This window comes from Oryx dammah, unplaced genomic scaffold (assembly GCF_014754425.2).
Source record: "Oryx dammah isolate SB20612 unplaced genomic scaffold, SCBI_Odam_1.1 HiC_scaffold_15, whole genome shotgun sequence".
Taxonomy (NCBI): domain Eukaryota; kingdom Metazoa; phylum Chordata; class Mammalia; order Artiodactyla; family Bovidae; genus Oryx; species Oryx dammah.
The window spans coordinates 38,753,223-38,779,883 of NW_024070199.1; the positions used below are offsets into that span (position 1 = coordinate 38,753,223).

Sequence of the window (26,661 nt, forward strand, 5' to 3'; positions counted from 1 at the left end):
GTCGCGCTGGCCGCGCCGGCGATGCCGCGCCCCCGGGCCGGGCTGTAGCGGGGCCGGGGCGGAGTGCGCGCCGGGCAGGCCGGACATGGAGGTGGTGGACGAGACGGAGGCGCTGCAGCGCTTCTTCGAAGGTGAGGGACCGCGCGGGGCCGGCAGGGACGGCGACCCTCTCGCGCTGGGAGCCCCCAACCCGGTCTGCCTGGGGACTGGGACCTCTGACTGTGCTTTCGCCACGCCGGGACCCCGCCAGCTCCGGGCGGGGGCCCTCCTCCGTCTCCTGCAGGTTAATACCCACCTCTGCTGAACTTGGGTTCCCCCTCCCTGATCTGCCTCCCCCCCCACACACACAACTTCCTTGGAGCTGCGTCCCGTCCCTACTCAGCCCTCCTTCACGCCTACCAGGACCCGCAGTCCCCTCTAAATTCTGACACTTCCCCGACCCCGGGGACCATCTCTGTGCTTCGCTGGAACCCCCTTTAGGCTGGAGTCCCCAGCACGCCTTCTGGAGGTCTTCCATGCCTCTTAGGCTGGCACCCCAGGGTGCCTCCCAGAGACTGGGACCCCCACCCCTCCCCAAGGACCCAGACGCCCTGCTGTGCCTTTCAGATTGGCACCCTGCTCCCGCTGCCCCCAGCTTGACTCCTAGGAGCTGGGACCTGTCCCACGGTGCTTCCGGGAGCCTAAGACCCCCATCAAGATGGGGAGACCCCCTTCAGGACAGTCACCCACCTTCTCCAAGGTCGCCCCCTCCCCCATGACTGAACTTCCCCTGGAAGCAGCTACCCCTCCCTTACTAGGGGCTGGGGTACCCCTCCCCGACATTCCTCTGTGGGCAGGATTCCACCCCCTCCACCTCCAATGCTCTCCTTGCGGTGGAACCTTCTTGAAGTTGGCATCACCACCCCCCCTCCCGCTGCCCCCGCCGCGTTAACACCTCCGCCCTCTGAGACCTCTCGCTGCCTCCTGCCAACCCCCCGAGGGTCCTCTGGGCTGTGTCTCACACCTGTCCTTGGAGCTCTGCCCCCTCAGGCGGTGCCCCTGTCCCAAGAGTGACCTCTTCTCCTCACCTTGACCCTACAGGACCCTTGCCAGGGCTGGGATCTACACACACCCTAGTGTTTTCTGCCCTCCCCCCCGCTCCTGAGCAGTGGTTTTGGGGGCGCTGCACCTTCATCTCGCCAACTCCTCTCCCCTTTTCCTGAGTAGCCTCCGCCCCTCCTCCACGCTGTCCCCCTCCTGGGTGCTGAGTTCAGGAGGGAAGGGACAACGTGGCGGAGGGGGACAGGCGCAGGCTGACACCCCCCGGCTTCTCAGACCCTTGCTGGAACATCTAGCCAGAACTTCTGGGTGCTTTCGTGTCCCTCTCCACCCACCTCGGTAGCCCACCCTCTGCCCCTACCTGCTCCCCAGTCCCTGAACCTATACCCTGCACCTCTGGGCTTTCAGAATGCAAAACTCGATGATCCAGAACCTTCCATCAGTGGTAACCTAAGCCTGGCAAGTTGTGGGTGGCCCACAGGGCACACAGGGCAGGGAATTAGGGCCCAGGTTTCAAGCCCAGAGCCCAGATCCCTTTGGAGTCCTGTGAGGAAGCAAGGAAGGCCTTTCTTTGACTCAGTTTCTCCCTGTGACTTCTGGGGTGTGAGGTTCAGAGCCTTTGTCCACTCTGCTTGCTGCCTCCCAGCCAGAAGTCACAGACAGGGAGAAAGCTTGCTAAACAACCCAGGTAAGGGCATCCCCAAACCTCAGGCCTCCCCACTGCAGTTTTTGGGACTCCCCCAGCAGCCCCAGATCCAAGAAGTCAGGTTGGAACTCGGTTGAGTGGTTGATCCTGAGTGGATGGGCCATTTGAGGGTCCTGACATTTCCCCTCGGTCCCAGGGGCTCTGGTCCTCCCCAGCTCCTGTTAATGCTTTAGGAGCCTTGAGGGGCTTTATGGAGACCCTGGGGAGGTAGGAAGGGGGCACTCGTCCTTCTTGGGGGCTACTCTTTTGGGGGTGCCCTGAGCGTGCCAGGCGTCCTGATGACTCACAAGCCAGACCCCCTTCCTTCCTGCAGATATCCCCGCGCCTCCTCCCCCAGGACCCTGGGCCCAGGCAGACGGGTGGGCCTGGCTGGCCCAGGCTCCCTGTCTCCTGAGCCAAACTTTCCCTCCTGGCCATGGGTGGGGGGTGGGGGTGGGGGCTGACGCCACGGCTCAGCCATGCGGCTGGCCTGGCTGGCCTGGCGGGGAGGCTGTGCTGCTCCCTCCAGAGAGATAAGAGGAGACTCAAGAATGTCTGTGGAGGGAGCCAGGGGCTGGAAAAGTGCTCCCAGAGCCTGCGATGGGGGGAAGGTGGGGCAGGCGCTAAGGGCTGGGGTCTCCCGGGCAGCTTGGGTGGGGAAGGCCTGGCCAGGAATCTGGGGGACAGTGACACATGGGGGACTCAGCGTGGGTGTTAGGGAGCCCCTGGGGGGTGGGGGGGTGCTGGCGAGTGTGCTCGTGAGTGGAAGTGTGGAAGCGTGGGCAGCGGTGCTGTTGTGCGCGTGGTGGATGTGTTGTTCCAGGGGGAGGGAAGAGACACGGTGCGTATGTCCCTTGGGGCTGGGGGACGCCTGAGCACTCATCCCGGGTCCTGCTTGGCTGTAGTCACCCCCCAAGACAGTGGGTACATAGGCGCAGGGTCTGTACTTTCAGCTCTGGGCTTGGAGACGGGAGAGGGCTTGACTGAAGGGGGCAGGGCGTGCCCAGGCCCCTCGTGTGACAAGGCCCCCTCTCCAGGCACATCAGGCGTGTGTCCTGGGTCTTGCCCGCACAGAGGAGGGGGCCAGGCTGTACCCGGCCCCAGGGTGGGGGGCTGGAGGCTAAGGCGCTTTGAGCCTCAGGTGGGAGGCTGGGACAGGGCGGCCCCCTCGAGGCTGGTACAGCCGGGCCCCCGTGACCGCCTTGCTAATCCCCTGGAGGGAGGCTACGGCCGCCCAGACCCGTGGGCACAGGGCCTGCAGAGAGTGGACCCTCCGGGCATGATGCACTGGCTCCCAGCAGGTAACCGGGACACAGTGGCAGGTGTCCTCCTAATCACGTTGACTGGCTGGGGCCTGGGGCTCCCAGAGCTGGTCAGGGCCAGGGCCAGGTGGCGTCGGAGGATCCCTATGGGGTCTTAGAGGTTGTGGGGTGGGCTCGGTCGCTGAGAGCTGTGTGGCCCTCTGTGGACCCCTTTTCCTCACCTGCAAGACAGGAGTGGGCAGCAGAGAAGGTCTTGATGCTGCCCTGGGCTCTGATGAGCATTCTCCTCCAGCCCTGGAGAAGAGGGATATTTTAGAAGGCGGAGGGTGCTGGCCCCTGGCTTCAGGGACGCATGGGGTGTGAGTGAACAGCGGCCAGCCCTCGGAAAGCCGGTGGGGATGGAGGAAGCGACTGAGCGGAGCTGGGCTGCCAGCTTGTGCTGGAGAGGCCGCCCAGAGGTTGGGGTGCCTCCCCCGGCCTCTAGAGCCCTGCTAGGGTTGGAGGTGAAAGCCAGGTTTTCACTCCTTCCAGACCTGATGGGTAGCTTGGGCTGGTGACTTCCCTTCTCTGGCTTCATGTCCCCTACCTGTCTGGGGGAGGCAGGTAGGCTGGACCAGAGCAGGGGCTTCCAGTATGATTCTTTTTAGCCACCAAACAAAGGCAAGCTCCTGACTTCACAACAGGACATATACACTGGACGTGGGGGGAGGGGGCGCTGGGCTCCTCACCAACCCCAGAACACCAGATCCTGGTTTTGACCCTTCCTCAGCTCTGGGATGGGGAAGGGGAAGGATGGCATGGCCTGGATTCCCTAGAGTCCAAGAGTGTGGCTCTGAGAGAAGGGGGTCAGCCCGGGTGAACCAGGGCTGATACCCAGGCCTCAGCACACCCCATCACCAGGGCCTTGGGGAGGGAGGGTGGCCTTCCTATGGGGACTAGCCACTCTGCCTGCAGAGGAGGCCCCCAGGGAGCCCACCTGACCACTCATGGAAGAGGATGCCCACCCTGGACGGGAGTCTGGGGCTGAGATGCAGTGTGTGACCAGGCACTGTGCCCGAGTCCACCTGTCTGCAGTATGCTCCGGGGAGTCGGTGGGTGGGGGAGACCATCAGACCCCTGACTCTCAAGGGGATGAGATGGGGTGCCTCCTGGGTCCGCACAGAGCCCCTCTGGAGGACTGCTGTCCCAGCCCCACCTCCCTAGGTCCTGACCCCAGCTGGAGGGGAAGTGGTAGGTAGTAGGGGCAGTGGTGGGGCGGGCGACTGACTCATCCCCCTGCTCCCAGCACCCAGTGTAGGGCCGAACAGGGTGGGAGGGGGCAGGAGATGGAAGCAACAATGACCGTGTGAACAGAGGCAGGGTTGGGGGCCTGGTTCAGCGCAGAGGAGTGGAGCAGGCTGCTTCCAGCCTGCTGACCCCAGGGCCTCTCCTGAGTCTGGGGGCCTGGGCAGAGGGGCTCCAGGGGTCTTAGGCAGAGCCAAGCAGGGTGTTGGGGGAAAAGATAGGCTGCTCTGGGCAGAACGGCCCCCTCCTGGGGACCTGGCCCCTGCTTTCTGACTCCTCGCAGGACTGGGGGCCCTGGCAGCAGAGGCCGCTGGGTAACTGCCCAGCGGGGGCTGCTGATTGGCTGCTGCCCTTGGACTTTGCCCGCTCGATAAGGATGGGGAGAAGAAATCATTAACTGAATTATTAACCGGGGCTGGCCTCGCCCTACCCAGGCTGCCTGCCCTTTTTCTCCCACCTTCTTCCTTTTCACCGAGCCCTCCTCTGGGCCTCGGTTTCCCCCGCAGCCTGGGTGTGTGTATGGAGAGGCATCCTTTCCCATCTTGGTCTCCAGCCCCTGTTGCCAGGATGTTGGGCAGCCCCTTGAGCCCATGTGGGTCTCTGCATTCATTGAGGTGGGCTGTGGGTCTGTCCTTAGCCTTCTCCTGGTCTTGTCCCTAAACCTCTTTGTGCCTCCACCTTCCCATCTGTAGAATGGCAACACAGCTGTAGGCGTCGTACCTGCCTCTCAGGGTTTCCATGGGGATTAGATAAAGGGGGTCTGGGACGGTGCCTGGTGGGGTGCCTGCGGCCTGGACTGTGATTGCTCTCCGCTGGGAGGCTCACACCAGGTACTATGTTCCCCTCGTTATTGGTCCAAGGGTAGGTCAGTACTCCCAGCATCGGACTGGGGCCTGTGGCTGGCGCTGTGTGTCTTGGGAAAGCTCCTCACCCTCTCTGGGCTGCTCGTTCCAGAGCTGAAGGGAAGCTGTCGCCTTGTTGAGGACCCTGTACTCAGAGGCCACTACATGGCCCTGCCTGGTCCTGATGCCACTCCTGGTTCCCGGTGCCTCCAGTGGGGCCTGCCGCACCCTCCAGCTCAGAGATGAGGAACTCTGGCTGGTGGCCGGGGGAAGGGACTTGACCATCCTTTGTCTTTGCCAGCCGCACCCAGGCAGGAGGTTTAGGCGTGTGTTGTCTCTCGGGAGTCCTGGGGCCCTGTGGAAGTGTGGCTGGGGTCCCCTCACTTCTGAGAGGGGGCTGCTGAGGCAGGAGGAGGAGGCGATGGGGCGGGCTCCCTCAGGGCAACCGTGGTGGCAGAGCTGGGTGGGATCCCATCTCCTGACCTGCAGCCTGTCACAGCTGGGTGCCAGCTTGGAGTGGGGCAGGAGGGGGCCTCTCGTCTGTGTGCTGGACAGCCTGACCCTTCACGTGCGGCTGTGCTGGGTGACTGCTGTCCAGCCCCTGGACCTCTCTGGACCTCAGACTCCTCACTCAGATGGTCAGGGTTGTGTGATAGAAGCAGTGAGACCCCAAGACTGTTGAGGCTAGAGGAAGGAAGGAAGGAAAAACCCTGGGTCGAAGGGCAATTGGCTCCTAAGCAGCCCCTGGCCTGGACCACGGACAGTTGGCTTCAGGGCTTCCTGGCCTCTCCCTGCCTCCTTGCTCATAGGTGGGAAAGGTTTTCCTCCATCTGACCTAGATCCCTCCAGCCCCACTAATGCACAACCACAGCCTGTCTCTCTGAGGAGCTTGGGGACCCATCCCCCCTCACTCTCCTCTTCATCACCTCAGTCCCCCGTGCTCCCTTCTCCCCACCATGGCTCTTCTCCTGGGGTCTTTGGTCTTCGAGGGAGGGGGGAATCCTCATCCCCTGCTTTGCTAACTTCGAGGGGGCTGCCTTTGGTGACGGCGTTGGACTGGCTCACACCGAGTTCGCTCAGCTGGACTGGCTTCACCTGGAGCTGATGGGGAGGTGTGCTGGCCCGGGCCTACCGTGGGTCAGTGAGCACTGCAGGCACACGTGCGTGCTCGCTCAGTCGTGTCCAACTGTTTGCCATCCTATCGACTGTAGCCCGCCAGGCTCCTCTGTCCGTGGGATTTTCCCGGCACGAAGACTGGAGTGGGTTGCCATTCCCTCCTCCAGAGAATCTTCCCGACCCAGGGATTAAGCCCATGTCTCCCGAGTCTCCTTCACTGCAGGCAGATTCTTTACCTACCGAGCCACCGGGGAAGCACTGTGAGCAGGAGTGTACAAATGTGAAGTGTGTTGAGACGTGAACATGCCTCAGGGCCTTTGCACTGGCTCCCCACTGCCTGGAATGCTCTTTCCAGTGGTCTGTGCAGCTCACCTCCTCCCTGTCTTGGCTCTGTGAAGCCTGCCCTGCTATCCTGCTTAAAATCGCAGCTCCTCACTCTCCTAGCAACCCAGCCTTATTGCCCTGCTTTAGTGTCTCCGTAGCCTTTGTCCCCTTCTCAAATGCTGTGGGTTTTACCCATCTATCTTGTCACCTGACTCTGCATCCAGAATGTCGGCTCCATGTAGGCAGGAAGGTTTTTTTGTTTTGTCTATTTTTTTTTTAAGGAAAGCACAATTTATATGTACAGCCAACAAACCTGATACCGAAGACGGGACTGGGACAGGCCGGGGGTGGGTGTGAAGAGACTGGGAGAGGGGCAGCCAGAAAGTGAAGGGGAGCCCAGAGGAAGTGGGGGGTTCCTTGTGCAAACTGCCACCCTCCCCAGGCCCTCCTGGGGAACAGGGTGTGCACATGTCTCCCCAGCTTGCCCTTCGCTGTTTTGCTCTGGTCCCAAAGGCAAGGTCGTCCCCTGACTAGGCCCCCTACCTGGCCACGAATGGGACAGGGCAGGAGGTTTTGTCTGTTTACTGCTTCGTCTCCGGAGCCTACCATCATGACTGATACATAGTAGCAGCTCAGTAAATAATTGTGTGAAGGTATGAGTGAGCACACTTGGAACATGCTGGTGTGTGCACATGCGTGTGTCAGTGTTCGGCGTGTGTGCCTCTGCATAGGTGTATGTTTGGATGTACACGATCGTGTGTGTGCCAGTGGATACATGCCTGGGAGTGTGCCCTTGTGTGCACACGTGCATGGGGGACATGCTGGTGTGTGAACACAGATGGGCCTGGGTGGCCCTGGTAAGCCCACCCCGAGCTGCAAGCTGCCTATTTTACCTCTGTGGCGAGGGGTCTTCCCCAGCCTGCCTGGCCTGGTCACTGTGGGAGAAGTTGGGGGTCACAGAGAAAAGTGGAAATCCCTTGGGACCAATGCAGGTTCCCTAAGAAGGGGCCACAGCTGCTGGGCCCAGCTCTGTTGAACCTGACTTGGGAGCATCTTGGGGCTGAGAGTTCAGCCTTGTGTGGGACAGGATGGCAGCTGTGTGGGGACCCAAGGAGGACACAGCTATACCCCGGAGGGGGCTAAAGATTTCAGGTCCCCTGGAGTAGAAGGGTCTCTGCAAACAGGATGCAGGACTTGACTGCATTTTTGGCAAGAAGTTGAGAGGGAACAAAGACAGCCGTGGATCAGATTTAAGGATCTGCTGGCAATGACTCCAGAGCCACATCTTTGTCATTCAGCCCCAGGCTAACTGGGGATTTGATGCTGAGATGCAGAGGGTAGCTTGCAGAATCAAGCATTTGACCTGAAGGCATTTTGGGTGAGAAGGCTCTGGTCAGAATCTGAAGCCTGAATTAGTTATCATATATTAATCATAGGTCATATTAATAAAGATAGAAAGTCCAGACCAAGGGAGGTGAGAGCCCATGTGCCCTGCCTCTAGTTTGGCACATGTTGATCAGCTCAGTCAATACTAGGAGATGAAACCACAGCACGGGGGGCCCTCTGTGACTGGGTGATGCGGAAGGACTGCCAGGGCAGGCAGGCAGTCACTGAAGTCCTACCCACTGGAGTGGGGATGGCTAGAGCCAAGTCCTGGAGGCTGGACTATGCCACGGGTATGCCAGAATAACAACATAGCACCAGTTGTGCCTGGGCAGGGAAGGAGACAGGAGTCCCAAGGTTGATGGAGATAGGATAGTTAACACTAACTGAGGAATGGCCTCCTGGGGTGAGGAGCTCTCCCACCATCTCATTGACGACTCACGACCACCCCATGATGCAGGAATCTCCTGCACTTGAGAGAGAAGGAAGCTAAGGCCAGAGAGGTCAGGCCACTTATTGAGGGTCACACAGCAATGAAGGAGGGGCCCACATTACCAACCAGGTCTCTGTGACCCCAGGGGTCCATTTAGGGCATTGTGGGAGCACCAAGGTGGGCAGTCTCCTGACCATTGCTACCCTGGGCCAGTCCTCGTCTGGAGGCAGGATCCCTGGGGTGGACAGTCGACAGTGGGAGGACAGACCTGTGCCCTGATTGCCCCGGGTTCCGATCAGCTCGTCCCGGACGGCATCCTTGGGCCCTGGCCTGCCCCGCCCACAGCCACGTGGCCGACGGGATTTCCGCCATGTTTGGGGCATGAATTGACAAGTGCCCCATTGACGGGTGGGGGGGAGGGTGTGGACAGGGCACAAGCCTCCCACTGTGCCGTGTCCCCACCCTCCCCCGTTCCCCGGGACAATGCCCGAGACTCAGCCAGCAGCCACAGCTGGTGGTGAGGGGGCGTGAGCATGATGGGGGAGGAAGGGAAGGGTCCAGGGTGGAGGACCACCTGGGCCCCCACCCACCCTCAGCCCACACCTGGCTTGTGTCCCCTGGGTTCCCCTTCTGCCCAGCTGGGTAGCCTTAGAGGGAGGAGGAGAGAGGAGGGCAGGGGGCTTCCTTCCCACAGCCCTGATCCCTGTCTTCCTGGGAAGGAGCAGTGTCTGGCTCCTGTTAAAAGCAGGTAATAAAGGGCCTAATTAATGAGGAGCAGCTGGGGTGCATAGCTCAGCAGGGCAGGGGCAGTGCCTGGAGGGGCCCTGTCTAGCCCTGGACACTGACCGCAGCACAGCTGGGCAGAGGTCCCCAGACCCAGGCAGGCCTGGTCTCAGTGCCCCGCTTGCCACTCTGCTCATTCATCCCACGAACATTTATTGTGTGCCTATGGTATGCTTAGATGCTAATGCCACACAGGGCAGATGGGGAGCACTCAGCCCAGCTGCCATACCTTCAAGGGAGTGGAAAGACATTTATCCTTTCTGAGCTGCAGTTTCCTCATCTGTGAAACAGGGAACAAGAAAACCACCTACTCCGTAGGATTGTTATAAGAATTATATATGTGTTATATACGGTCCAATGCTCAAGACCCCATGCTTCCAAGGCAGGGGGCATGGGATAGATCCCTAGTCGAGGAACTAAGATCCCACATGCTGTGCAGCCGCCAAAAAAGCTGTATATTAAGTGTGTGACGTGGGGCTGGGCAGAATGACCACTCGGTGAATGGCGGCTGTGGGTGGGCAGAGGACCAACTCTGCCCTTAGGGCGTGTGAGCAAAGAGCCTGATGAGAAAGTAGAGAGAGGGCTGCCACTCAAGGGATTGGGAGAGTCAGACATGGTCTCTGGGAGGAACTTACACTTAAGGCCAAACCTAACGCGTGATGAGGAATGGGAACAGCTTGAGGGACAGAGGATGAGATGTTTGGATGGCATCACCGACTCAGTGGACATGACTTTGAGTAAACTCCGGGAGTTGGTGATGGACAGGGAGGCCTGGCGTGCTGCAGTCCATGGGGTCGCAAAGAGTCGGACACGACTGAGGGACTGAACTGAACTGAGGGAACAGCACGTGCCAAGGCCCCGAAGAGCAAGTGGGGCTTTTTGTCCCAGGAGGGAGTGAGGCTGGGGCTGGACCCTGGAGAGTTGTGGGGAGGGGCTCTGGGGCAGGAGCAGCCGTTGGGGCAGGCAGGGGGCCCAGCTGCCAAGCCTTGCACGAGGGTTCTGGGTGTCCCAAGCAATGGGAAGTTGGAGGGTCTGGGGAGAGGGAGGGCAAGGACCTGACCTGGTGGTGCCACCTTCAGGCTGTAGGACCTTGGGCAGCCTCCACACCTCCCAGGGAGGGCTTGAGGATCAGCGGGAGACACTCTTAGCTTCCTGCCTGACAGGTGTCTGCTGCTGGCTGAGCAATTTCCAGGGTTCTTTTGGGAGCGGTGGGGAAGGGGGCACCCCCAAGAGTGTGCCCTGGGCGCCCTGCCTTCCTCCTGAGTTCCTGGGGGCCTCTGCTCCAGCTTCAGGAGTCCCTGGGCTGGAAAGTTGGGTTAGAGATCTCCAGTGTGGCTCACGGACAGACTGGGGGGATCTGTTTAGGGCCTGGACCCTTTAGGACGGGTGGTGTGGGGAGAGGGCCAGACAGGCCTCGACGGCTCCCAGAGAAAGCGAGTGTTTGGGGTCAGGGTCCCTCTGGAGGCCCCTCAACCCCCAAACCTCATACTTCTCTCCCACCCGTCAGCCCACCCCCACCCTGCCCCAGTGGCTCACCCCTCCCGCCTGCATCCTCCCGTCCGCCCGGCCCCTGGCACCGGAGGGCCTCTCCTCCCCCCAACCACATCTGGTTCTCGTTAGGGTCTCCCAAGATGCCTCTGTCTGAGCCCCCCCACCAATCCCTGGGGTTGGGGGAGGTGGGCAGGAGGATTAGGGGTGATTAGGAGTGCTCCTAGCCAGGGGAGGAGGGGAAGGAGGGGAGGAGGGGTGGCCTGTTATAAATAGCAACACCATGACTCCATCACCCCATCATTCACTGTGGATTCCAAGTTCAGTCTCAAAAACCTGCAGCTTCAGCGGCCAAGGTGGGCGTGACGCTCCAGTACCTCCTCCCTCTCCATTCCCTGTGCCGATCCTGCCTCCCTCGGGACCATCCCCCATCCAGGGGGGTCGCCCAGGATGGCCAGGAAGCCTCCGCGACCACCAACCAAACCTTCCCTCTTGGAGTCAGGCCCGTGCCCCTGGCCTCTTCTCGCCCTGTTGCCTTGGGCAAGAGACTTGGCTTCTCTGGACAAAGAGAATGAGGCTAATAACAAACACCAGGTCTTCAGGGGCGATTGGGAGGTAAACCCATCAAGCACTTAGAAGGGCGCTGGGCCTGGTGGGCACTCAGTGGGAGCCCCTGTCAATATCATCATCATCACGTCATTGTCACCGTTACAGGTTGGGAGGATGAAGAGTCTCACTGCACAGGAAGGGCCTGTAGGTTGCCTTGCATAGAATAAACTCCTACGATTATTAATGTGTTAGGCTCTAAAAGTGCCTGGGGCACAGCAGGCGCTCAATAAATGGGACCTTCAGTTAACTGGGAAGGATGGAGTGGGGGCTGGAGTGTGACTGGAGTCCCAGGATCTCGGCCTGCAGCCTGGTCACTGCCAGCTTGAGAAGCGCCCCTTGCCCCGGGCGGCCACTGCCGATGCTTGGTGGATGTCCCTTGTTCCCGGCCGGGTGAGCCCAGGCAGGAGGGCCTGTCCCAGGCAGCGCGTGACTCCTAGGAGGGCTTAGCCACTCATTAATCACCTAAGCGGGGCTCAGCATTCTTGAAATGCCGGCCGGGGCCAGGGAGAGGCCTGGGTCGGGGGTTCCTGGGGACCCCAGGGCTCTGGGTGCTGGGGAGTGAGGACAGCCACTGTTCGCTGAGCACCCACTATGTGCCAGGCCCCTTATACACTTTAATTTTTTTCATCCTCAGAACAACCCTGTAAAGTGTTAGCTGTTCGTGTCCCCATTTTACTGAGGAGCTTGAGGCTCAGAGAGGGTGAGTGACCTGTCCAAGGTCACACAGCACGCAGTAGGTGATCTAGGATTTATTACTGGACCTGAGGTCTGCTCTCAGGGTTCACCAGGAGAGGGAGCATGAGGTACAGACCCCTGACTCAGGCCTAGGGGCCTGTGGGAGGGGTGCCTCCTGCCTCAGTGGGGCCAGCCAGCCCAGGCTAACAGGGTGGGGGGGCCAGCCTCCATTATCGGGGTTGACGCATCTCCCACGTCAGCCCCCTTATCACCCCGCCCTCCAACTCTCCCTGCAAGGTGACCCTGGGAGGGGGGAGCAGGAGAGGGCAACCTGCTGATGCCCGAGAGCACGGGGGCGCCTTTTCTGAGAGTCCCCCCACTTGGTGGGGCCAGGCCAGACCAGGGGGAGGGCTCAGGGCCCCCGCTGTTCCCTGCTGAACCTCTCTGAGGCTGTTCCCTCCTCTGGGCTCAGCACCCTCGCCCTCATTATGAGGGTGGTAGGCACACGCACTGAGCGGGGGCTGGGTGCTCCCGACTTCGACCCCGACTCCCTCTCCACCTGCAGCTGGGCCCGGGGTGCAGGAGTCTCCCCGAACCCCATGCGCCACCCCCGCCTCCCCACCCAGGATGTATGGTCCAGCCCGGCCAGGCCCGATGCTCCTGGCTGCCCGCAGCTGGGCCGTCTGGAACCGCCGCCTGGAGGACAGGGCAGGACAGAGTCAGCGAGTCTGGGCCCGAGGCCGTGAGGGTGGTGGCACCTCATTTGCTGCTCACGGCACCCTGTAAGATGGGGACACGTTCACCCCATCTTATAGACAAAATGAAGGGACTTGCTTGTGTCACGCATCTGGGAGAGGAGATGGAGGGGCAGGAGCCCGTGGATCCGTCCAGATGCAGACTGTGGGGCCCTCCCCTCTTGGAGGAGTCCAGGGGGCCTTGTGGGCTGGGGGCAGCAGCGTCCCTGCCTGCTGGAGGGGCGGCAGGTGGTGACCGTGAAGGGCTCTCCCTCCACGTGGACACAGGTGGGGGGGCGGTGGGTGCTGGGTCTCTGCCGTGGCTCACGGCCACTCCTCCCCACAGGCCACGACATCAACGGCGCCCTGGAGCCTTCCAACATAGACACGAGCATCCTGGAGGAGTACATCAGCAAGGAGGATGCCTCTGACCTGTGAGTGGCCCCGCCCCCAGCCCCACGGGCCTCACCTGGGAGGCGTGACAACGTCCCGCCTCCAAAAGCTGCTCCTCCCCCTCCGCCAGCCTCCAAGCCCTCTGCGGGGTCCATGCTGCCCTGCGGGTGGGGCCCCGGGAGGGGCGGGGGGCTCCCGCTGGCGCTGAGCTTCCTCCTTCTCCGCAGCTGCTTCCCTGACATCTCTGCTCCAGCCAGTGCGGCCTCCTACCCCCATGGGCAGCCAGCGATCCCCGGCTCCAGCGGGGTCCACCACCTGAGCCCCCCGGGGGGCGGACCCTCCCCGGGGCGCCATGGGGCCCTCCCACCCCCGAGCTACAGCGCCCCGCTCAACTGCAACAACAACAACGGCATGGGTGTTGCTCCCAAGCCCTTCCTGGGGGGTTCTGGGCCCCCCATCAAGGCAGAGCCCAAGGCTCCCTATGCCCCAGGGTGAGTGAGGGCAGGGAGTGTGGCGGGCGGGTTAAGACGCAGGGGCCCCGGGCCAGGCAAGGCATGGGCACAGTGACAGTGGGCCTGGGGCCGAGGCTGGGCAGTGGGGAGTGGGCTGCCCTGCAGGTAGCAAGGTGGTGGTGGTGGGCAGGGGGCTCCAGGACTAGGCCGAGGAGGCTTTGTGCTAAGGCAGTGGGCAGCTGAGGGTTCTGAGCAGGGGAGTGGGGACAAGCCAGCCTCCCCCTCTCAGGTTCCCCCCCCCGGCTCCTCTCCAAGGAACCCACGTCCCCACCTGACCCCGGGGCTCAGCCTGGGCCCAGCTGTGACCCGAGGTTCCAGATGACCACCTGCCCAGCCCACAGAGAGGCGGGGAGCATGGGTTTGCCAAACCCTGCAGAGGTGCTCAGAGAAAGTTCTGGGTCCCCCTCAGGCTGTGGCAGGGGGCAGGGGACCCCGTCTCTGAGTGGAAGGATAGTGGGGTGCTGGGAGCACGACGCCTGTCAGACAGCCAGGCTCCGTCTCCAGCTCCACTATTCCCAGCCTTGTGGGATTGCAGGCGGATTCTTTACCAGCTGAGCCACCAGGGAAGCCCATTCTTCCGGGTACTGACCCTCAACCTCGGTTAGGGCCTCAGCAGCCCCAGCTGTAAAGGGAGCCCCAGATGCTTCCGCCCCATCATGTGACTGTGGGAATCGGGGAAGGAAGCCCAGAGGAAGTACTGGGGGACAGTGGCCATGTCCTGGCTTATAGGGGGGAGGCCAGGCAGGGGTGAGCCATAGCGGCAGAAGGCAGCTGGCCGCTTCAGGCCAAGACGCTGTCCTAAAGCTGCAGACCCTGAAGGGCAGGGAGGAAAGAGAACTAACACCACCTAACAAGCGTCTGCTGGGTGCCCGCTGCTGTACCCCAGGCCTCTATGTGAGCTCATCAACTGCCCCAGTAGCCAGCTCCTGGGGGACCCCAAAACCAGCCAGCCTGTGCATAGAGCCCCGTCTCCCTCACAGCAGGATTCGGATGGCCCACTGAAGCCATTTCCCAGGGAGAGAAAGCGTGTGTCCAGAGCCACACAGACACTCCGTGGGCCCCGGGCGGCTCCCACCGCCCCACCCCTGCCAGGCCCTGTTCTAGGTGGAAAACAAGGCAGGCCCGTCTCTCCTGCAGGGGGTCTAGCTGAGGAGGGAGTTAGTAATCAGTAAATCAGCAACTCGAGTGCTGTGAGGAATTAGGAGGAAGAAGGCAAGGTCCTGTGGACTTGGCATGTGAGTTTGCAGGGGCTAGAGGGAGAGAAGGGCCTTTACACAAGACCCCTGTCAGGGCAGTGCAGGCAGCAGGCGGGGAGACAAACACGGAGCTGGAGAGGCCCCGGTCCGCCCACCAGGCCACGAGGGCCACAGCAAGGACCAAGTCCCCATCACTTTTTCCTGTCTTCCTCACCCACGGGGCCTGGGGAAGCCAGTGGGGGGCGGCTCGTCCAGAGGACCTTGGGGACCCTCAGTTAGCCCAGGGCCGTGTCTGCAGTGACGGGGCTGCCTCAGATGCTGCCTGGGCCTGATGGAGGGCAGTCTTCCCAGATGTGGGGGCCACGATGGCCAGAGAGCCAGCCCCCTGCCCGCCTTCCTGTCCGGGCGAGCGCAGGGTTCATGGAGGACGTGCTGACCTCTCAGAGTCGAGTTTATTCTTGCTCGCCCAAACCACTGATAACACAAAACCTATGAGTGCAGGCCTGGCAAGCTGGCTCCCTGCCCAGCCCACACCTGCCCATGGCAGGGCAGCCCCTCCAGTGACCCACTGACGTTTCCCAGGCCCAGCCCCCTAGGCCCCCTAGAGTTTCCAGGAAGTGGGGCTTCCATGGGTGCAGGAAGAAAAGAGCTGGCCTGGCCCTTGGATCTGGGGAGGGAGTCCTTGAATCCCTGAACCAGAGACAGGCCCCTCTAATGCCCTGTAGGTCTGAGGGGATGCGGGGTGGGAGCCCAAGGCCCCCCACCTGCAACTCAGCCCCGGGCCCTGCCGGGCACCCCAAGGGGGCTGGTAAAGAGAAATGCCTGTAATGGGGTGGGGAGGAGACCTCAAGGCCTCTAGCCCCTGGGTCTCTGGGACCCTGCCCCGCAGAAGAGCTGCCCGACTGGGAGTCAGAGGTTCCGTGGCCCAGCCAACAGCCCTTCCCTCTTCTCCACAGCACCCTGCCAGACTCTCCCCCAGACTCGGGCTCCGAGGCCTACTCCCCCCAGCAGGTGAATGGTGAGTCCGGCGGGCACCGCCCTCCCCCTCTGGGGTTTGGGCAAGTGGTTGGGGCGGCCTTATCGGGAGGGAGGGAGGGAGCCGGGGGTGGGGGTGGGGGGCCAGCGGCCGCCCAACAGGCCCAGATTATCGCTGGTCAAATACTCCCCGGCGCTGGCTATTGTTTCCCCGTGGGCGGGTGGGGAGCCCGCCCGGCCTCTGAGCAAGTGTCCCTGCCGGTGATGCCACCCGCCTGCCCGCCTGCGCCATCATGGACGCACCCTTCGGCGGTGAGTGGATGGCTGGGGGAGGCAGCCTGGGTGCAGCTGGCTGGGCCCACCGTGCCTCGGGGTGTGCTCAGGGGTGCCGCGGCCCCCAGGTGGCCAAGAGCAGAAGGATGGCAGGCAGCCTTCTCCCCACGGCCCAGAGAGGGGTCAAGAGTTCTGTTTATCTTACCAGAAACATCTCTGGAATGCCTCCTGGGGAACAAAGGGAGCTGGGGCTTCCCCTCCTCATGCTGGGGGGCTGGCCCCTGGGAGCCTGGTAGAGGGGCTGCCGGAGGGAGGAGGGGCCCCCCCTGCTGTAGGACTGCACTGGGGGTCCCAGGAGACTCCTTCCTGAAGTCCAGAGGAGGAGCAGGCCTTCGAGGGGCTTGGGAGAGAGCCTTGGGACGTGGGTCCTCCCCAGGGAGCTGGGCCAGGCCCAGCCTGGGGAAGAAGAGGGCTTGGATGGGGTGAAAGGCTGCCTACCCCCTGGACAGGGTCTAGCCTCCCTGCCCAGGCTTGCAGTGGGATTGGGCTGCCCAGCCTCCTCCCATGTGGGATGGGTGGGAGGGCAGCCCCCAGGCTGGGCTCAGGAGGGGGTGGGTATGAGGAGACCCTGCCCCAGGAAGAGCTGGTGCCTGGAAACCTAATGTCCACCTCCCACCCCCTCTCTCCCACAGACCCCCATCTCCTGCGCACCATTACCCCCGAGACCCTGTGCCATGTGGGGGTGCCTTCCCGCCTGGAGCACCCGCCCCCACCTCCAGCCCACCTGCCAGGCCCCCCACCGCCCCCGCCACCCCCACCGCACTACCCCGTCCTGCAGCGGGACCTGTACATGAAGGCCGAGCCTCCGATGCCCCCCTACGCTGCCATGGGGCAGGGGCTGGTGCCCACCGACCTCCATCATGGCCAGCAGTCCCAGATGCTCCACCAGCTGCTCCAGCAACACGGAGCTGAGTAAGAGCCGGGCAGCCTCCTCGGGGGTGGGGAGATGGGCTGGTGCGGGCGGGGAGGGGGTGCTCAGGGCAGCAGCTGCAGGACAAAGACAGAGGTAGGAGCAGGGATGAACCCAGGAAGGGCAGAAGGCGCTGACCCCCCAGAGACGGGAGTCAGTGAATGTATATGCCCAGCAAAGCCTAGGAGATTTACAGCCAAGGCCAAATGCTCACCATTAACTAATTTGATGAGCATGGCCATCCCTGTTGCCCAGATAGGAAAACTGAGGCTTGGTGGGGGCAGGGAGGGGATGCTTGCCCAGGTCACGGAGGTAGAAAGGGGCAGAGCCACAGCCTGAACCTGGGCCGGTGCTCTTACCCACATAGCAGTGACTTTCTAACCACCAGAGGGTTCTCAGTTTTCTGAGGAGGTTCTAGGTGTAGACCCAGAACTACTTCCGCTCTGACTCCAGCTGCAGAATTATCTTTTAATCAGTTTTGGACATTTGAGATTTCGTGAAAGATTTCATTCAAGGAAAGATTCCACTGGCAAAGCTTTTTGTAAACCAGAAGGGGAAGAGGTGCTGTGTAGCCCACCCAAATCATCAGCCCCTTTTCCAGGAAACTCTCCCAGCCTTGGTGGTCCAAGCCCTCTGGCTTGTTTCTGGAGGCTGCTCTCCAAAGAGCCCTCACTATAACCCCACAGGGAAGGGACAGACTCACTCATTCCACCAACGATTCTGAGCACTTGGTGCACCAGGCCAGTTGCCAGGTGTGATGGGGACACACGGGCGAGTCAGGTGTGGCCCTGCCCTCCTGGATTCCACAGCCTGGGGAGCAGGGAGGAGGGACAGATAGAGGATGATAGCACAGCATGATGGGAGAGCACAGAGGAGGTAAAGACGCGGCTTCCTGCAGGAGGTGTCCACTGGGCTGGGCGTATCCTGCTGGAACAGGGCAGAGAGGGGAGCGGGTTACTGCCCAGTGGGACAGGTTGGGGGGGGGGCACTGGTCCCCCATGATGCACACCTGTATCCCCCAGGCTCCCCCCACACCCCGCCAAGAAGAGGAAGCACTCGGAATCACCTCCCAACACCCTCAACGCCCAGATGCTGAACGGAATGATCAAACAGGAGCCTGGGACTGTGACGGCCCTGCCCCCGCACCCAGCACGAGCCCCTTCCCCACCCTGGCCTCCCCAGGGCCCACTCTCACCCGGGCCTGGCTCCCTGCCCCTCAGCATCGCCCGGGTCCAGACGCCCCCTTGGCATCCACCAGGTGCCCCCTCACCAGGTACACGGCTGGCCTGCTCAGGCTTTTGAGTTGGGGAGGTGGGGCCCGGGGTTCGGGGCCCATGGCCATTCCCTCTCTCCAGGTCTCCTGCAGGACAGTGACAGCCTCAGTGGCTCCTACCTGGACCCCAACTACCAGTCCATCAAGTGGCAACCGCATCAGCAGAACAAATGGGCGACACTGTACGACGCTAACTACAAGGAGCTGTGAGTGCTTCGTGCCCCTTCCCTCGGTAAAGAATCCGCCTGCCAACGCAGGAGACCCGGGTTCCATCCTTGGGTCGGGAAGATTCCCTGGAGAAGGAAATGACAATCCACTCTGGTATCCTTGCCTAGAAAATCCCATGGACAGAGGAGCCTGGTGGGCTACCAACCATGGGGTCACAAAAGAGTCGGACACGACTTAGCGACTAAACCACCACCACCACCGCCGCCCACCCGTCCTGGTCATGCCATCTGGGCAACCCCAGCCCTGGCTTCAGGATCCTAGAGCAGGGCTGGAAACACCCTCGGAACAAGACAGTCCCCTTTCACAGAAGAGCAGGTTCAGGGTAGAGCTAGGACTGCCACTCAGGGCTCCTGAGTCCTGAGCCAGCCCGAGGCCTCCTTAAGAAGGTGGTGTCAGCCAGGGAGGGGCCAGTGGGGGCGAGTCTGGCAGCAGTGGGTGGAGAGGGGTGTTTTCTGCCTCCTCCTCCCCCTCCCCCCTCCTCCTGCATTCCAGGAAGGTAGCCGGAAGCTGAGTGTCAGGGAGGCCCTTCCAGCAAGCCCCCTCCCTGCAGGGGAGGGACCAGTGGGTGGGGGAGGACTGGTCAGAGGCTGCCCCAGCATTCCTAGCTCTGCTCCAGCACCCACCCATGCAGATTCAGCTTCCTGGGACCCGGCCAGGAGCACTCTGGGACCACTCCCCTCACTCCCACGGAAGGCCAGCGAGGGGTGAGAGCATGGCTCACCATCAGCTCACTTTGGACCTTGCTGGGACTGGGCAGGGTGTCTGGGACTTGCCTTCTCACAGCTAGTTCAGCATCCTGGAGTTGGGGGTCCCAGGCTTTGTGGGGTTGTTAGTGCAAAGCCCTCAGGGCTGGGGCAAGGAGCTGTCCAACTGATGTAGTGGCTAAAGGATCCTTTGAGACCCTATCCAGGTGTCGGGAAGAGGTCTTTGGGTGTCCAGCCCTATGGCCTGGTGAGGACCCCCCCATTCCTACAGCCATTCTTCTCAGGTCAGCCCTGCCACCCCAGATCCCAAGGCCAGGAAGTTGGCATCTGAGGTCCACCCCAGTGTGGTACAGGCACTTTCTGGGTGTTTCCTGGGTGGTCAGGCAGATGAGCGGAGCCCAGGGAGGGAGAAGCAGTGAGCCCTGCATCTTCCCGTAGATGTTAGCCAGGCCCAAAGGCCTCTCCAAGTTTGGAAACATTCTCCCTGCCCAGCTTCCTCCAGGTAGGCCTGGGCATCGGGGGCACTGCTTGTGCCTGGGGACCTGGGGGAAGGCGGCCTACAGTCTCCCCGTGTCCTACCCCCTGGAGATCCCCCGAAGAGCCTAGACCAAGAACACCTTCCCAGCAACAGATGGGTAAACTGAGGCTGAGTCCAGGCTGCCCAGAGAGCCCCCTCCCCACCGGGTAGGAGTCAGGATGAAGATGTCTGGGGGCTTGAGCAAGCTGGTGGGCAGGGGCTGGGCCCGGCCCGTGCAGAGCCGGCGCCTGGTTCCACCGTTTCCATGGCAACCAGCTGTCAGGCACAGTGAGGCTCCACAGACGCATCCCCTCTCAGCCTGTCTCCCTGGAGGGGGCCTTCGGGCAGCGTTCTGGGAAGAAGCCAAGTGTGGTGAGGGGCTGTCAGGCCCCCTCATCAGGAGCTCACTCCCGACCTAGGGTCTTGCCCAGCCTCCCCCATCACCGGGGCGCGGTGGTCCCAGGCATGTAAGGGAGGAATATTGGCCGAGGCATTGTCACACCAGAGCTCAGATTCTCCTGGGGGGCTCACTGTCCATTTCTGAGAAGTGGGAGCAATCCCGAGAGAGGTTTGAGGATGGGGGCACCAGGTAGGAAGTTGGCTTGGGGACATGGGCCACAGACGGCACAGGCGAGGCAGGCCCGGCTGGGGGCCCTCGGTCGAGTGTCCTCGCCTGCCCCCAGGCCCATGCTCACTTACCGCGTGGACGCCGACAAGGGCTTCAACTTTTCGGTGGGTGACGACGCCTTCGTGTGCCAGAAGAAGAACCACTTCCAGGTGACGGCGTACATCGGCATGCTGGGCGAGCCCAAGTATGTCAAGACGCCCGAAGGCCTCAAGCCCCTGGACTGCTTCTACCTGAAGCTGCACGGAGTGAAGGCAGGTCTGGGGCTCGGCAGTGAGGGTGGGCAGCAGGCCGGGGGAGCCGAACGAGCCTGGGGCCAGGTGAGTGTGTCCTGAGGAGACTCCTGGGGGCTGAGTCCAGCCCCCTTCCCACCTGAACCCCCGTGCCTGCCCCTTAAGGGTCATGCCCCCAGCCCTCTGCTCAGTTACACTTCCCGTTTCCTTCTCTGCCCTGTGACCCCAAGTCTGTGCACCCAGCCAGGACCCCGCTCCTGACCCTGCTGTCAGCTGCCTCAGTATAGCATCCCAAAATGAACTCCCTGCAAACTCACCCTCCCCAGGCTCTCCTCTCCGGGAATGGGGCTCCGGGGCCCTGGTTACCCAAGCCATGAAACTGGGACCTGCTTGCCCACCTCTCACCATGCACTAGGCCCGGCTCTCTCTCCTGGAACTTTCCACAACCTTGTCCCCTCTTCTCCCCGCACCTCTGCCCAGACCAGGCCGGCCCTCTCCTTATCTGACCACCCACAGCCGGACTTCTGTTCCACCTGAGACACAGGTGGGCCCAACATTCCCCATTTAAGGCCTCCAGGACCCCGTCTCCCCCATCCACCCCAGCAAGGCCGTGACTGCTAGGCTGAGCCAGCAGAGGCTTTCAGGACCCCCATCCTCACCCCGGCCCTGGTTTGCTGTGCCCAGTCACAGCCCCTGCCTCCCCCAGGTGGCTCCTTCTCTGGGACACCCTCTGAACCCCACTGCCTGCCTCCTCCCCTGGCTGACCGCTCCTTGACCTTCACCGTTCACTCTGCTGCCTCCTCTGGGACACCTGCCCTGAGGCCCATTTTGACTTGAGGCCCCTCACTGTCCAGCACCTCCACGGTGGTGATGGTTGATTTTGAGCCCACGAGCTCCCTGATGGCCTGGCCGTGTGTGTCTCCTTCCATGTCATGAGTGGGGCCTGGCATTGCCGTGGCTCAGCCTGTGCTCTGGAGGGCTTGAGAGGCCTGGGAGTGGGATGGGTTCTCGGGAGTGTGGTTTTGGGTGTGACTGGGTGTCTGTGGATGGGCTTCCTGGGTGGCTCAGCAGTGAAGAATCTGCAGGGCAGGAGCCACAGGAGACACGGGTTCCATCCCTGGCTCAGGAAGATCCCCTGGAGAAGGGAATGGCTACCCACTTGCCTGGAGAATCCCATGGACAGAGTAGCCTGCTGGGCTACAGTCCTTGTGGTCGCAAAGAGTCAGAGAGGGCTGAGGCGACTTAGCATGTACGCATGGGTGTTTGTGGAGGCTGATTTGGGATGTGTACTTGGAGATGGGTGGAGTGCGTGCGTGTGAATTGGTGGCCAGCGAAGTTGCCTGTGTGTGTGTGCTCATGTGTGTGCACGTAGGTGGGAGAGTGGTGTGGGTATGGGTTCATGGGGGGCACAGCAGTGTAGAAGGCACAGGAGTCTGTGGGCCAAGGGGAGGGTGGGCCTCAGTTTCCCCAGGAGCTCCCGCTGGGCTAGGCCTGGGCTGAGAGGCTGAGGAGGGCAGGACCAGGTGGGGAGACCGTAGGCCCTGAGGTGCCCTTGGCCTCTGCTCCTCCCCCAGCTGGAGGCCCTGAACCAGTCCATCAACATCGAGCAGTCGCAGTCGGACCGAAGCAAGCGGCCCTTCAACCCCGTCACGTGAGTGCCTGAGCCGTGGCCGGGGAGGTCCCCAGGAGGGCTCCCCTGGCAGGAGCCAAGGAGGGCCAAAGGCACCCACAACGTGCCCCTCCCACACATTCCTGACCCCGGGGCCCCTGGTGGCCTGGCTCTCCGCAGCCCCTCTCCCCTGGCCCCTGAGTACCCTGCCCCTCCTCTGCAGGGTCAATCTGCCCCCCGAACAGGTCACGAAAGTGACTGTGGGGAGGCTGCACTTCAGCGAGACCACCGCCAACAACATGCGCAAGAAGGGCAAGCCCAACCCCGACCAGAGGTGAGCGGGCTGCGCCCCTGCCCCGGAGCCCCTCCATTTCTGAAGACCAGGGGCTGGAGGGTGTCTCCCCAACTCCACCCCGGCCCCCGACCCCGCCCGCCCGTAGCATGCCAGAAACGGAGTCCCGGAGATTGACCCACTTCCCACATGAGAGACCTGGGTTTCAGAGCCCTTCACCACTTAAGAGTAGGAGAGCGGAAGCTGGCTTCCTAGCTGTTTCCGCCCCCTAGTGGAGACTCAGGTTCCTTCTCTGTAGTGCGTGCTTAGTCGCTTCAGTCCTGTCTGACTGTGCGACCCCGTGGACTTTAGCCCCCACCTCCCACCCCAGGCTCCTCTGTCCATGGGGATTCTCCAGACAAGAATACTGGAGTGGGTTACCATTCCTTCCTCCAGGGGGTCTTCCCAACCCAGAGATCGAACCCACATCTCTCTGTCTCCTGCATGGGCAGGCGGGTTCTTTACCACTAAAGCCGCGTGGGAAGCCCCTCCTCTGTAGGGTGGGGTGGTCATGTTCTCCTCTAGGGTGCCCGGAGCCTGGGGGAGATGACCAAGTGCACTGTACATCTGACCCAGGAAGGCTGGTGGAGGTGGGAGGGGAATGGGGCGGGACTCTGGGCACCTCTGAGACCCTCTTATGTCCAGGTACTTCATGCTGGTGGTGGCCCTCCAGGCCCATGCACAAAATCAGAACTACACACTGGCCGCCCAGATCTCAGAGCGCATCATCGTCCGGGTGAGGGCCACCTCCCCCCAAGGGGCTGAGAGTCCTCCCCAGACCTGGGAGAAACAGCACCCAGGAGAAATACAGGGTCCTCAGGGGTCAGGAGCTGGAGTGCTGATCCTGTGTGGCCCTGGGCAAGGTTCCCACCCTGTCAGGGCCAGTGTCTCCTTCACAATGAAGTGTGGAGGTGGCCAGGACTCGGTTGGTGGCTTTCCTGAAAGTTGCAGCCATGGGAGGACAGTTTAAGCTGGGCATGGGGCTGTGAGGAGCTCCGGCTGGAGCTGGAGGGGTGGCTGTGGGGTTTCCCCCTTTCCCAGGGCGCTGCGCGTTCCCCAACCCCCAGGACTGATCCAGCCCCAACTCCTGCCAGGCCTCCAATCCAGGCCAGTTTGAGAGTGACAGCGAGGTGCTGTGGCAGCGGGCACAGGTGCCGGACACGGTCTTCCACCATGGCCGTGTGGGCATCAACACGGACCGGCCCGATGAGGCGCTGGTGGTGCACGGCAACGTCAAGGTCATGGGCTCGCTCATGCACCCCTCCGACCTGCGGGCCAAGGAGCACGTGCAGGAGGTGGGGGCAGGGCCGGGGGCGGGGACTCCCTAAGCGGGGAGGAGCCTATGGCAGGGGCGGGCTAGGGCGGGGCTATCTTGTGGGCGGGGCTCCTAGGGGGCGGGGCTTCAGGGAAAGGCCTTGGAGGAGGCTGGCCCTGGGTCTCTGGATCCCGCCACACTGGTGGTAGCAGGGTCTACCCCCTCCACACTCCTGCCACCGGATGGGCCCAGGAGGGGAGGGGTTCAGTTGGGCCCTGGCTCCCGCGCAGGTGGACACCACCGAGCAGCTGAAGAGGATTTCGCGCATGCGGCTGGTGCACTACAGGTACAAGCCGGAGTTTGCCGCCACTGCCGGCATCGAAGCCGCGGCGCCAGAAACGGGTAAAGATCTAGGGGCTGGGATCTGGCATCTGGTAACCCCGTCCCTGTCCCTGTCCTCTGGAAACTGCTTCCAAGAACCCCTTCCCTCGACTCATGGAACCCCGCCCCTGGGAATCCTGGCCCTCTGGGAGACCTGCCCTTTCACCTGGAGCCCCTGCAGTTTGACATTGGAAGTCTGGCACTTGTGGTCCCGGGATCCCTGCTTCTCTGTTCCCTGCATGAATCGTGCCTTTATTCTCCTGGATCTCTGTCCCCTTTCCCTTGTGGTCCTTACTTCCGAGAATCTGCCCCTACCCGCACCTACCCCTCGGAACTCCACACCTTGATCCCTGGAACTGCCACCCTGCTCCAAGGCTCTCTGGATCTCCGATCTCTAGCTCCCAGAATTTCACCCTCACCAGTCCCAGCCCCTGCCTACATTATGGTGCCGTGGGCAGTTTGCCCTCCAACACACACTTGGCTTGTCCCTCCCCAGGTGTCATCGCTCAGGAGGTGAAGGAGATCCTGCCCGAGGCCGTGAAGGACACGGGAGATGTGGTCTTTGCCAATGGGAAAACCATAGAGAACTTCCTGGTGGTGAACAAGGTCTCTGGGGGGGGTGGGAACTGGAAGGAGCCCAGAGGCAGAAGGGTGGACCAGCTGGAGGGCATTCAGCACCCCCTCGCACAGAGACAGGGCACTGAAGTGCAGAGTCGGAGCATCCCCTCACCCCAGTCTTCTCTCATGCTGCTTCTAGAACCCCCTCCCCACCCCACAGGGAGAGGTGGAGGTGGGAGATGAGGGCTTGGCCAGTCTGTGGCTGTGTGATCAAGGGCAAGAGGAACCTCCTGAGAGTCATCCTCTCCTGCAAAAGGAGGGAAACGCTCTTTACGGATGAGAACATCTCGGTGTTTTGTTGTTCGGTTGCTCAGTCACGTCCGACTCTTTGTGACCCGTGGACTGCAGCACGTCAGGCTTCCCTGTCCTTCACCATCTCCCAGAGTTTGCTCAAATTCATGTCCATTGAGTCAGTGAGGCTATCCAGCCATCTCATCCTCTGTCATAGGGTTATGGCAAAGTTTAAACACGTACGTGGTTTGTTGAGGTTGATGTTTGTAACTTTCTTGGCATGAGGCTGGGTGCCAGTGAGCACGTCCTAGGTCTTGGCCTCTGCTGAAGTCTCAGACACCGTGTCCATCAGAGGGGGAGATGGAGGCGGGAGGCTCTGAGGACCACAGAGTTCTGTCCACGGGTGGGGAAAGGTGGAGAGGTGGGATGGTGTTCAGAGGCAGGAAGAGGGAGCTGGGGGAGCTGAGGCTGGACGAGAGGCGAGGCTGGCCTGGGTGGGGCTTCGAGGGCTCCCTCCTGCTCCCCCAGGGGCCCGTGGCCTGGGCCTCCCAGGGGCTGACTGTGCCCTCGACATTGGCCATCCCCTGCGGCAGGAGCGCATCTTCATGGAGAACGTGGGTGCCGTGAAGGAGCTGTGCAAGCTCACGGACAACCTGGAGACGCGCATCGACGAGCTGGAGCGCTGGAGCCACAAGCTGGCCAAGCTGCGGCGTCTCGACAGCCTCAAGTCCACCGGCAGCTCGGGCGCCTTCAGGTGGGGGTGCGGGCCGGGGGAGGGCCTGACCCCCTTCCCAGGGGCACCTCTGACCTGGTCCTCTTGCTGTAGCCATGCAGGGAGCCAGTTCAGCCGGGCGGGCAGCGTCCCCCACAAGAAGAGGCCCCCCAAGGTGGCCAGCAAGGTGAGGGTGGGCAGGATGGGGGGCAGGCTGGACTGGGGCCTCCCCATCCTCATGGAGCCTTTCCAGCTGGCGCCTCTCCCAGTTCACTGACTAGAAGCACTTCCTCGTCCCTCCCTTCCCAACCCTCTAGCTCCCCCAGCTCCCGGTTCCTCCTCCCTCTCCCTCTGCCCGCTGAGGGGATGAGGAGATGTCCCCCACCTCCAACAGAGCCCATGGTAGGCAAGACCTAAGCCCGGGCCTTTGTCCCCTTTCCTCTTGGTCCTCAGTCGTCGTCTGTGGTCCCAGACCAGGCCTGCATCAGCCAGCGCTTCCTGCAGGGAACCATCGTGGCCCTGGTGGTCGTCATGGCCTTCAGGTGACTGGTCCTCCAGACTCTGGGGGTGGCCGGCTCAGGGCGTCGGGCTGCCCGCAGGCCCGGGCCTCGGGGAGCAGGAGGCCATGGCCCGGGAGATGAAGTGGCTGAGCTCTCGGGGAAGGAGCGGGGGGCTGCCTCATCCTGTCTCCTCCTCCCCCTGGGACTGGGGAGACCCACATACAGCCATCCCCTTGGGAGCCTGTCCCCTGGGACCAAAAGCCACAGGCCCCCATCCTGGGGAGAGGGCGCTGGTCCGTGGCTCTGGCTCTAACAACAGCCCTTTCTTGCGGCTCCCAGCGTGGTATCTATGTCCACACTGTATGTGCTGAGCCTGCGCACCGAGGAGGATCTGGTGGAAAGTGATGGGTATGTCCCTGGAAGCCTGGCTACCAGCTGTCACCAGGCCAGGTGGGGCTTGGGTGGGCGG

At 62.2% G+C, this 26,661-nt stretch overlaps 1 protein-coding gene across 1 annotated transcript in view; it reads left to right on the forward strand.

Moving 5' to 3' along the window:
* The first annotated feature begins 64 nt into the window (after nt 1-64).
* The window catches only part of MYRF (myelin regulatory factor), a 34,748-nt gene continuing 8,151 nt past the window's right edge, over nt 65-26,661 (forward strand). Inside the window, exons 1-18 of the mRNA XM_040255991.1 lie at nt 65-131; nt 13,003-13,090; nt 13,277-13,540; nt 15,714-15,775; nt 16,698-16,977; nt 17,998-18,248; nt 18,331-18,454; nt 20,381-20,576; nt 22,130-22,206; nt 22,388-22,498; nt 23,141-23,231; nt 23,590-23,790; nt 24,041-24,152; nt 24,628-24,737; nt 25,574-25,734; nt 25,807-25,879; nt 26,146-26,234; nt 26,532-26,600. Coding sequence (XP_040111925.1) covers nt 86-131; nt 13,003-13,090; nt 13,277-13,540; nt 15,714-15,775; nt 16,698-16,977; nt 17,998-18,248; nt 18,331-18,454; nt 20,381-20,576; nt 22,130-22,206; nt 22,388-22,498; nt 23,141-23,231; nt 23,590-23,790; nt 24,041-24,152; nt 24,628-24,737; nt 25,574-25,734; nt 25,807-25,879; nt 26,146-26,234; nt 26,532-26,600 — 2,405 coding nt within the window. The 5' untranslated portion in view covers nt 65-85. The remainder of the gene's footprint in view (nt 132-13,002; nt 13,091-13,276; nt 13,541-15,713; nt 15,776-16,697; nt 16,978-17,997; nt 18,249-18,330; nt 18,455-20,380; nt 20,577-22,129; nt 22,207-22,387; nt 22,499-23,140; nt 23,232-23,589; nt 23,791-24,040; nt 24,153-24,627; nt 24,738-25,573; nt 25,735-25,806; nt 25,880-26,145; nt 26,235-26,531; nt 26,601-26,661) is intronic.